Source organism: Halichoerus grypus, chromosome 9 (genome assembly GCF_964656455.1).
Source record: "Halichoerus grypus chromosome 9, mHalGry1.hap1.1, whole genome shotgun sequence".
Taxonomy (NCBI): Eukaryota; Metazoa; Chordata; class Mammalia; order Carnivora; family Phocidae; genus Halichoerus; species Halichoerus grypus.
The window spans coordinates 94,048,843-94,061,111 of NC_135720.1; the positions used below are offsets into that span (position 1 = coordinate 94,048,843).

The 12,269-nt window shown below is 36.2% G+C and overlaps 1 protein-coding gene across 1 annotated transcript in view; it reads left to right on the forward strand.

Moving 5' to 3' along the window:
• Positions 1-12,269, forward strand: part of COL21A1 (collagen type XXI alpha 1 chain) — a 181,570-nt gene that overhangs the window by 61,725 nt on the left and 107,576 nt on the right. Inside the window, exons 4-5 of the mRNA XM_078055217.1 lie at positions 10,351-10,519; positions 10,613-10,829. Of these exons, the coding sequence (XP_077911343.1) occupies positions 10,351-10,519; positions 10,613-10,829 (386 nt within the window). The remainder of the gene's footprint in view (positions 1-10,350; positions 10,520-10,612; positions 10,830-12,269) is intronic.

Consider the following 12,269-nt stretch of genomic DNA (forward strand, 5'->3'; position numbering starts at 1 on the left):
AACTGTGGAAAGAGCCAAGATGTCTATCAACAGATGAATGGATAAAGAAGATGTGGTATATATATACAATGGAATATTATGCAGCCATCAAAAGGAATGAGATCTTGCCATTTGCAATGACATAGATGGAACTGGAGGGTATTATGCTGAGCGAAATAAGTCAATCAGAGAAAGACATGTATCATATGACCTCACTGATATGAGGAATTCTTAATCTCAGGGAACAAACTGAGGGTTGCTGGAGTGGGGGGTGGGGTGGGAGGGATGGGGTGACTGGGTGATGGACACTGGGGAGGGTATGTGTTCTGGTAAGCGCTGTGAATTGTGCAAGTGTGTTGAATCACAGATCTGTACCTCTGAAACAAATAATGCAATATATGTTAAGAAAAAAAAAAAAGAAGATAGCAGGAGGGGAAGAATGAAGGGGGGAAAATTGGAGGGGGAGATGAACCATGAGAGACGATGGACTCTGAAAAACAAACTGAGGGTTCTAGAGGGGAGGGGGGTGGGAGGATGGGTTAGCCTGGTGATGGGTATTAAAGAGGGCACGTTCTGCATGGAGCACTGGGTGTTATGCACAATGAATCATGGAACACTACATCAAAAACTAATGATGTAATGTATGGTGATTAACATAACAGTAAAAAATTAAAAAAAAAAAGACTATCTCCCCCTCTCCTTCTGCGCCTCCCTGCTGTGTGCACACACGTTCTCTTGCAGTCTCACTCTAAAATAAAAATAAATAAATCTTTAAAAAAAACTCACTAGTTAAATATATAGACAAGTTCAGAATACTATAATACTCTAACAGCGGTGTGTAATCACTCTAACAGTGGTGTGTAATCAGCCCTCTTTTGTTTTGCTTTGTTTTGTTTTTCCAGTTTAGTGATTGTGTTCTTCACCTCCAAAATTTCTTTTTGGTTCTCCTTTATATTTTATATCCCTATTGATAACTCTCATTTTGTTTATACCATCATTTTCTTAAGCTCATAGGACATCTTTATTATGGTTGTTTTGAATTCTTTTTCAGATAATACACCTACGTTTCTTTAGGGTTGGTGTCTGGAGAGTTATTCTAGTCCTTTGATTGGATCATGTTTCCCTGTTTCTTTGTGTATCTTACAGCTTTGTTTTGGGTTCCACACATTTGAAAAAACAGTCACTTCTCTCAGTCTTTACCAACTGGCATTGTACAGGGGAAGTCCCATTAGTCTGTCTAGCAATTCTGGGGGCCTTTGAAGCCTTTTTATGGAAGGATGCAATTTCTCTAGGCCTGAGTGAGCAATTTCTTAATTAGAGAGGTTTGCTATTTTTTTCCTAGGAGCTCATAATCTCTCACTCCCTTTGGTATCTGTCAATAACTTTTAAGTTCTAGTTTTGTAGCCATAAGCTTCCCCACCGTGTTCTCAGTGGGCATTAGACATCCACTGTATTCTGGTTCCCTGTCAGCGTCCTTAGTCAGGTGGGACCAATATTACTCCCTCAGGCAGCCCTTGGGAAAGCTAGAATGCTAGATACATGCTCCACTCTTTTCTCTTCTTCCAGAGGGAGAAGGTTCAAGTTGTGTGTCCTCTTGATCATGCTGAGCCATGCCAGCCACAACAAACTCCCTCCCCCCACCTCCAAGACTCTTTGTTCTCAGCACTTCCCAGGAATCCAAATGATTCCAGTTCCTTCAGTGCTCCAAATGAGGTTAGACAGAAACCAGTCTCTTGGGCAGGCCTGTGGATACATGCTCTACTCTTCTTTTTTCCACTCATGGGCAGTATCACGAGTGAGGGGGTCCTCTCCTGGCACTTACTTGTACAGGCTTGGGGGAGGGAATGATGTGGATAAAGTGAAATTACTTGTATTACTTGTTTCATTGAGGCTCTTCTTGGCTTTGTGCTCACCTGGGGTACTTCAACTTCCTAATCCAAATCTGGAATTTTCATAAAGGTATTTTGGTCCATTTATTATTGTTAAATCAGTGTTTCAGTGGGAGAATGTGGGCTGTGACTTTTCCACCGTCTTGCTAACATCATTCTTCTGTTTCTTTTTTGAGTAAATCAGAATGGGCTTGATGCAAAAAGAGGAGAGAAAGGAGGGAGAGAGAAATTTCTCCTTGCGCCCAGGAAGATACCATCCTTAGGTGTCTTTAAGGGCTTCCAGCAGCCGATGGCTTGAATTACTGGGTTTTAGGACCCATATTTTAATTCAGGTATGTTGAGCTTGCCTATGCACAGGTGTGGGTAAAGAGCAGGCTCTAGAAAACTGCCTGTGTAGAGCCCACTGTGGGGCTCGATCCCAGGACCCTGGGACCATGACCTGAGCTGAAGGCAGACGCTTAATGACTGAGCCACCCAGGTGCCCCCTGCCTGTGTATTCTTACTGTTTTATTTTCCACCATCTTGACTTTTGGATGAGGTAGGAAATTTATCTGTTTTTTTTAAAGGGGTATAGGATGTTGACTTGCTCAAATGGGGCCAAAGGCTAGAGGTCAGAAGGCAATTAGCTATGCATCCTCAGCCTTATCTTCTTTGAGAGAGAGAGAAAGAGACTGCTGCTTGAGTGTAACTTTGGTATCTTTCATCCTGTAAAACTTTGAGGCTTTTTTCCTTCCAGTGCTTTCTACAATGATGCACTTTAAGTTGGAATGATGTTTAGGACTTCTGAATTTCTTTCCCTCCCATCAAAAATCACTCATACTTTGGGTGCCTGGGTAGCTCAGTCAGTTAAGCATCTCCCTTCCGCTCAGGTCATGATCCCAGGGTCCTGGGATCCAGTCCCGCATCAGCATCGGGCTCCCTGCTCAACAGGGAGTCTGCTTCTTTCTCTGTCCTTCCCCCACTCATGCTTGTTCCCTCTTCTTCTCTCAAAAATAAAAATCTTTAAAAAAATCACTCATAATTTGTATACTATTCTTTGCTTAGAGATTGCTGGATAATTTGATTATCTAATTCAAGCTTTACAGTGTTTGTAATAGTGGCCTAGTACATTACCTTACCCTACTCCTAATTCCATCTGTATTTCATTAGAAGTCACAGAGTGTAAGGGTACACATATCAGCAATCTTGGCCAGGACAACTGAGATGTTTTTGGAGGTGGCCAGTATTTTAGGTTCCATGATTTCATTACATACAGGTGATTAACTTTTCTGTCCTCATATAAAACTGATTCCCTTCCATTCTTCCTCTTTACTGTTGGTACATATATACGTGAATTTCTAACCATCAAGGTGGAGCAGAGGGAAATGAGAGGTGGGAGGTAGGGTAAAGTTTGGTGGATAGGATAGGATTGAGTATAGTATTCCGTAAAATCTCATCAAACTTTCAGGAGAATCACTTTATAATCTATCTGTAGATTAAAAGGTTTTGAATCTAATCTGAATTGAAGGCAATTTACATTGTTAGGGACAATGTATATCTAAAAATAAGACTTTCCATTTAATTAAAGAGGCTAGAGCTATGTTCCCACCAAATAAACACAATATGCTTATATTTTATGTGAAAAGTGATGTGTGAGTATTCACTGGAAAAGTAGAATGATTATGGCATGATTTAGAAAATATACAAATTACAACATATAAACCTTGCTCTCAGTGTTTATGATTGGCTCTACATGCAGTTGTATGAATTAATTATGTCTAAGAAAGGAATGAACAAGAAAATACTCAGAATAATTTTCATTAGGAATGTTTAAAATTTGTATGGATAGCCCATTCCCCCCTCTTCTCTCTTTCTCTGAAACATTATGTATAATATCTGTCACCTAATTACATATTTTATTCTCATAACACCTCCATCCTTTTCAAGTGGTAATAGACATGCTAGTAGAGGTGAAAATTGGTACAATCACTTGGGAAAAGTTTTGGGCACTATATAATAGGGCAAAGTACATAGATACCCTCTGAAACAGCAGTTCTACTCCCAGATATTTGACTATGAGAAATAAGTTCATATGTTTACCAAAAGACATATGCAAGAATGTCCATAGCAGCTTTATTAAAAATAGTCAACTGCAAACAACTCAAATGATTGCCCACATAAAAATGGACAAATACGTCATAATTCAGAGTGGAATACTACACAGCAACAAACAAGAACAAGTCACTGTTACATGGAACAACATGGATAATCCTACAGATACTATGTTGAGTAAGAAAATTCAAGTAAAAGAATATACTGTATGGTTCATTTATATTAAGTTCAGGAATAGACCAAATTAATCTGTGATGATAGAAATCATTACAGTGGTGGCCTCTGGTAGTGGTGGTTATTGTCTGTGAAGGATCATGAGGTAACTTTCAAAGGTGTTAGATGTGTTCTTTGTCTTGTCTGGGTGCTAGTTTATAAACATGAATATGTGCCAGTTGATGTGCACTTGTAATTAGGGCATTTTATTGAATGTAGGTTGTACCTTAATAAAAAGGTTTAAAAAATTCAGCACAACATCTGTTAAAGTAAAGCACTATCTCCTGATTTTTTTTTTTCTATAAAACTGAGGCTATAGCATTGTAAGGTGGTCCAGCCCAATCTCTGGAATCAGACCAAGATCCAGGTTTGGTTCTTGCCTTTGTCAACATCACATTCTTGAAGCATGATCTTGGGCTAAGTGACTGGCTCCAACTTTGGTGATCAGACATTTTATGAATATTAATATCAGTGTGCTGGAGAAACATTAGGGACATGTTAAGATGCCTGGACATTTAGTTAAAAAAAGAAATAGTTTGTATGTTAAAATGCTACATAACTGTAATATCTGACAAAAGCTCTGTGAAATTAAAAATGAAAAAGAAAAGGAGTGAAGAATGAGGTAAAGGAATTATACACATACTATTTTCTGGGTATATGTAAAGGCAAAACACATTACCCTTTCTCCATCTATAGTATTGAGGTAGGAATAACAAAAAAAATTTCATTACATAATCAGTGCTTTTAAAATGAGAAATGGCAAAACCAGAGGAGTTATTTTTGTAATTTTGTAAGCCTGTAGAATTGTATTTTCTTTAACTATTCCTTAGGCCAAAGATTATTGTTATTTCTTATATTTTTTCTTATTGTTAAAAAGAATATATTCTACGATCAGTGAGGTGACTTAATGGTGCAAGAAATTTTTACTTTTCTGATTTGTGCACAAGTTGTACTAAAGAGTAATAGGAGTCTCTTGTTCCATTGACTTACCATTGAAATCTGTGCTTACTGTGTCTCATTGTCTGTCAGCCATGCATCTGGCAGACATCTTCCTCAGATGAAGGACTGTTGACTCTAAATCAACCTAGATTTCAATAAAGTGGGATTGCTTGATGGTAAAGGAGGATGAGATCAATCTGTAATGAGAAAAGAAATTGTGTGGAGTTGGGGCTACCTTCTTTGTTATTTAACTAATCTTTGGTAAGAGTATCTTTGTTTCCATAATTTATTTTGGTTTTGCTATTTTATTGCATTTTCAGTATGTTATGATGAAGTCTAAGTTATCACAACCTTGGTACTAAATTGGAACAATGGTGACTGTTCCTCCTTTTGATGAACTTGTGCATGACATTAAAGTACATGATGATATAATAGACCTTCAGTAAGGCAGATGTATTAAATTGCCACTGAATACCATTGAGGGGTATGTATCAATTGGACATACACTCATGTTTGCCTTACCGTCAAAACCAAGTTCAGTCAAGGAAAGTTTGAAGAAGTTGGCTTGCACAGATCTGCACCAGACAACTCTGTTTTATTGGACTATCAGGTCTGGATCAGTAAAATTACTTTTGGTTTCTGACCACAGATCTCCTTGACAGAATTCCCTTGATCTGAAAAAAAACGAGGTGACATCTGGAGAGAGGTGACATACGAACAATGTGGCAATGTGGAATTGAATTAAATAGACACTTATAAAGTAGGCTAGATATGTTCTAGAATAATGTGTTCATCAGTGTTCCTGTGATATTAACTTAGAGCTGGAAAGGTGTAGTTGGAATTTGGTTGCTCTGGTTAGACTAAAGATTTATACAGTTTTTGTGCCCATGTCCATGGCAGAATTTTAAATAAGACACGTTTTTATGACGTTGGTAATACTGGATTACTTATATTACTAAGCCCTGAGAATTAATAGAAAAGTGAATATTTTTTTCTGGGTTCTATCGATCACTTAAAAACTTAAAAAATTTTTTTGAATATAGTTGACATATAATGTTACATTAGTTTCAGGTGCACAACATAGTGATTCAACAAGTTTACGCATTATGCTATGCTCACCACAAGTGTATCTATCATCTGCCATCATATGATACTATTAAAATTTCATTAACTTTATCTCTCACTCCCCTTCACCTATATTGCCCATCCCCTTACCTTCCACCCTTCTGGCAATCATCAATTTGTCCTCTGTATTTATAGGCCTGATTCTGCTTTTTGTTTATTCCTTTTTTTTTGTTTTTTGTTTTTTTTTTTTAGATTCTGTGTGTGTGTGAAATCATATGGTATTTGTCTTTCTTTGTATTAGTTTACTTAGCATACTCCCTTTTAGGTTTATCTATGTTGTTGCAAATGGCATGATCGCATCCTTTTTTTTTTTTTTTTTAAGTCTCATTCTTTTTTATGGCTGTATAAGATTCCATTGTGTATGTGTATATCCATTTGTCTTTCAGTGGACATTTCAGTTGCTTCCATATCTTGGCTATTATAAACAATGCTGCAACAAACATAGGGGTATATATATCTTTTTGAATTAGTGCTTTTGTTTTTTTTGGGGGGTAACTACCTAGTAGTAGAATTATTGGATCATATGGCATTTTTACTTTTAATATTTTGAGGAACCTCCATACTGTTTTCTACAGTGGCTGCACCAATTTACATTCCTACCAGCAGTGCGTAAGGGTTTCTTTTTCTCCTCATCCTTGCCAACACTTGTTTTTTCTTGTCTTTTTGATTTTAGTCATCCTGACGGGTGTAAGGTGCTATCTCATTGAGGTTTTGATTTGTCTCTCCCTGATGATTAGTGATATTGAGCATCTTTTTGTATGTCTATGTCTTCTTTGGAAAAATGTCTCTTCGTGTCCTCTATTTTTTTTAATTGGATTGTTTGTTTCTTTGGTATTGAGTTTTAAGTTCTTTATATATTTTGGATATTAACCCCTTTTATTGTATATGTCATTTGCAAATACTTTCTCCCATTCTAAAATAAACTGAAAGTGGATTAAAGACCTAAATGTGAAACTTGAAACCATAAAAATCCTAGAAGAGATCACAGGCCATGGCAACAATTTTCTAGATATTTCTTACCTCCCAAGGCAAGGGAAACAAAAGCAAAAATAAATCAACCAAACTAAAAAGCAGGTATTACTGGCTCCCAGGGTTTAAAATAAATAGAGTAACCTTTGCTCCTCCGAGAAAGCATTCCTATCCTGAATATTCTGAACATATTGGAATAAAATGAAGTTAAAACTGTGTAGATGGTGTAGAAATAATTTGTGAACGTCGGTCTTCTGTTTTCTTTACCCTTGCTCCTGAATGCATTCCTTTAAAATAACTTGGTTTATCTGGATTGTTCTAATTACCTGTTGTAAGTATTATAACAAGCTCCCAACCGAGTGTCTCTTTGCATTTGATTTTCCTCGTACTTAAAATTATAGTTCTCACATTTCACTTTTTATTTCCAGTTTTCATATTTTTGTCTGGATGTGGTTTGTATACTTCAACATAGATTTCTTTTTTCTATGCAATGGGGAAATTAATTATTTACCTCTCTTTCCTCAAGTTTGTGCAGAAATTGTTCATTGGTAATCAAAGTAGCATTGTATATATGGAAACTTCTTTTACCTCTTTCCTATAGCTAGGTATATACAAACATAAAAACTGTATTTGAGCATTTTAACTACATTTTTTTCACTTCCCGTGTGTTAAGATACTGTTCTTGCAGGTGAATGAATTGGGAAGAAAAATTACCTTCAAGTAAACATGATTATTTAAATCTATACTTCTTAATGAGATGTGCTAGGTAGTAATGAAAACATGGCTATATTGTACATTTTTGATTTCACAAGCTGTGCCACACTGTTTCCCCATAAAATTTTGGGTATTATAAGATAGTGTAAAGGACTTTGTTAGAGCAAAGGGATGAACACAATGCTTGCTTTATCCCCTGCACTTGCATGCCATTTTGGAGTTACAAAGCACTTTCACATACATCATCGCATTTGATCCTCAGACAAACCCTGTGAAGGAGATCATTATTCTCCCTTCACAGATGAGAATCCAGAGGTTCAGGAGAGGTTAAGAGAGAGGTTTCAGTCTAAACCTCATGTTCTTGTCTTAAGTCTGAGATCTTAATCCAATATCTTATAATTTCTCATTTGTAAGGAAAATGAAAGGAGCAATTCAAATCTGAATATTTTTATGATGTAATGTTTTCTTTTCAGCTGAACTTCTTTTGCAGTTTTAAATCAAATGCATCTGACATGAGGCTTCATGTATTGTTCTGCATATTTCCGCCCCCCTGCCACTGCCTGCCAAAAAAGAACCCCTGCATCATGACATAAAATACTTAGTTTTATTAATTGATTTATGATTTAAACTGTATAATAGATTGTTACTAGAAACACTTAGACCCTGCTTCTCATGTTTTCATGTGGAGGGATTTCAGCTAGGCTAACTCTTCTGATCTCTCTCCCACCCTTTTTTAGCTCCTTACCACTGAATGAGAAAATCAGTTTTCAGATGAGTGAGTGTGATAAAAGTAGCTGGTCATGGTTGGCCAAGAGCCTTCAGCTGTCTTCTTGGATCAGTGTGTCTGTGGAGCTAGTGTGTTTTGGTTTCCTCTGTAGACCAGGTGTGAACTTAGTGGGCAGGCCCTGCTTCTAAGGAGGGATAGGGAATAAGTCAGCCCTGTGCTTCTGGGGTGGTGTGAGGGGGTTCATTATGGTGTGCATCTACCGAACTCACTGGATCACATGTCCAACCAACATCTGTTTGTCTCATTCCTGTATCTCCTCATCACTTAGCTCCAAGCTTACCAGAGGAAGAAGGATGTAATTCATTGGGTTACTTCAAAACTTAAGATTTAAGACCTGAAGAGAAAAATGCCCCTCCTTTTCCAGGAATACTTATAATTTTATTTATATCAAACTTTTATTTTCCAATATTCTATGGTATAAATTATGACTGTACATGTTGGGCTAATAAAATCCATCTCATTACTTTTTATTGTATTATAAATATGATACTATTCCCTCTTAATGTTGTGTAAGAGGGTGATTATCTTAAAGAGGTTTAGTGGAGTTCTTGTTTTATTTTGTTAGCTGCTCTATAAAATATAAGCAGTCATGCTCAATGTATATATTATATGAGGGCCTTGGAAGAATCTGAAAATATTGCAACATTTCTACAATATAACAGCTTAATATCATTTCAACCATATAAAAATTTCCACGTAATTTCAGATACTAGTTTCCCAGCAAGTGAAAAGCATGCCATATTTTTATAATTTATACAGATGACTGTATAATGCAAATATTAATTATTCTTTTTTTCCCCTAAAGATTTTTGTTTATTTATTTAAGAGAGAGCAAGAGAGAGCACAGAGTTAGAGTGAGAGGCAGAAGCAGGTCCCTGTTGAGCAGAGAGCCCAATGCTGGGCTCCATCTCAGGACTCTGAGATCATGACTTGAGTTGAAGGCAGACGTTTAACCGACTGAGCCACCCAGGTGCCCTTTAATGATTATTCTTAAGGAAATAGTCTTTATATAAATATGATTAATATAATTAATTACAGATGAGCTAATAGGCCCATTTTAAGAACTTTCATGAACAGAAAAGACTCACAGTTTTTTCCAGAGTAATAGAACCAATGATATTTGAATTATAGGATTATCATCTGCTAAAACTGGAAAGAATATCAAGAATGACGCTTTTATTTTTTTACCCCTCAAATGCTGGGAATGCAAGAAAGGAATCTTAGAGTTAATCTCTTAGATCCAAGAAATTTAAGAGTTATGCAAAGTCATGTGACTAATTAATAGTAAATCCTGGATGAGACTTGTCAATGCCATTCCAGTATTCTACCCCACAGGTATTAAGTTGCCCAACGTTCAAAATAGTGATTTATAAATGTCAGCATAGTGTTCTTAAAGCAATCTATTAACAAATGTTTCTCTTCTAGTTCTGTTTTACTTTTATCCCCTTTTAGGGGGAAAATAACATTTGAGACTTCAAATGTCAGAAACACTCCTGCACATTTTCTCAAAATGCATTTACATCCATTTATATGCATTTGTGTGCATATATAGATTTTATAATTATTTTCTCTAATATTTCTCATTTTCTTGTTGAAGTAATCCATGATTAATCAATGTTTACTGCTTTTGCTTTGGATTTATAGAATCTGTCTGTCCAACACGAATTCCAGTGGCAGCTCGTGATGAGAAAGGGTTTGATATTCTTTTAGGCTTGGGTGTAAAGAAAAAGGTTAAGAAAAGAATCATGCTTTCACCAACAAAGATAAAAGGATATGAAGTGACATCAAAAGTTGACTTATCAGAACTCACAAGGTATATGTTATGTGTTGATATAAACTTTTTTTTATATATGTCTATAGACATGTTGAGAATTCTTTAAGCTTATGCACATTCTTCTTTTTCTAGCAATGTTTTCCCTGAAGGTCTTCCTCCATCATATGTATTTGTCTCCACTCAGAGATTTAAGGTCAAGAAAATGTGGGATCTATGGAGAATTTTAACCATTGATGGAAGGCCACAAATAGCTGTTACCTTAAATGGTGTGGATAAAACGTTACTATTTATAACAACCAGCATAATTAATGGCTCACAAGTGGTCACTTTTGCTGACTCTCAAGTTAAGGTAAAGATGCCTGGGTGTGATTATGATGGTATTGCTGGGGGAATCACCACCAGGTTTGTGTGTGTTGGAGGAAGAGAGCCATAATTTTAACATGGCTGGAAAGATACTGACTTCATAGTTTAATGTTGCTTTATTGAATAAAAGCAACAAATGAAGGAAAGTTGTTTCTTAGATGGGATTAAGGAGTGGGGGGACCTCACATTTTTTGAGTACCTGCTATTAGATGCCAGGAACATTTAATTATAATATCCACCCAATGCAGAAGCCATTGCTCTCACTGTACAGACCAAAAAAAAAAAAAAAAAAAAGTTTAAAGTATATTAAGTTCCATCTCAAAGTAACACAGCTAGTAAGTGGTGGCATCAGGAATTGAAGATAAGTCTCATCAGTTTCAAAGTCATGTTGGTCCATCTTACACTGCCATGTCCTATAAGATACTGAGATAAAGACATTTGTTAGAACCTTAAATACAGGTAGATAATGAGTGCAGAATTCCCATTTATTAGGAGAATGCTTTCTTTTCCCCAAAGGAGCCTATATTTAGTAAAATTGATAAAGATAAAAGTGTATTTTTCAAGTCAAATGTGTTCAGAATACAGATGCAATGATAGAAACAGTTATGTTTTGATCATTATTATAATTATAGTCTAAGAGTATATAATTTAGGAAATGTACAAGGTTGTATATGAAATTATGCCACCTGTATAATTTATTTGGTAAGCAGATTAAATTTCTTAAAAATTTGGCTGCCATTTTTATTAAAGTCAATATGCTAGGTTCTGTAAGAAATCACAAATGAGTAAGGCCTGTTTCACACCTTCAAGGAACTTATTTATAATGGAAGAGTGAAGGCCTCTGGTATCTAACAGAAGTACAGGTATTAATGGAGTGTAGGGGTAAAAGTAGATTCTAACACAATATGTAGGCAAGTCTTATTAATTAGATGCTTTTTGGGCTGGACCTTGAAGAAGATAGGATTTTGATGAAGAGAGCGAAGGACATGTAAGTCAGTGGTTCAGTATTGAGTAGTCATGTGTAGTAAAATGCGGGGTTTTTATTTAAAGAAGAGGAAGTGGTGTCCCCTGTGTCTGGAGTATAAGATACATGAAAGAAAAAGCTAACAAGGTGCAAGTTCAGTTTGTGGGGACCTGGAAAGCATACAAAGGGTTTTGGGCTTCATCCAGTGGATGACAGGATTTCATCAAAAAGTCTTGAATCATAGGTGTGTCATGGTCAAAGCTGCTCTCTCTTCTCTTTCTCCTTTTTCTTTCATAAAAAATATTTTCATCTGTATCCTGAAATTGCTCTAGGCCTGGGAATCCAGAAATTAATAAGATATGGCATCTTCTCTGACAGAATTCTAGTGAGAGAGATTAATTGTAGTGGAGGTATGAAGGATGGCTTAGAGAGGGAAGAGTTAGAGATATGTTTGAAAATTAT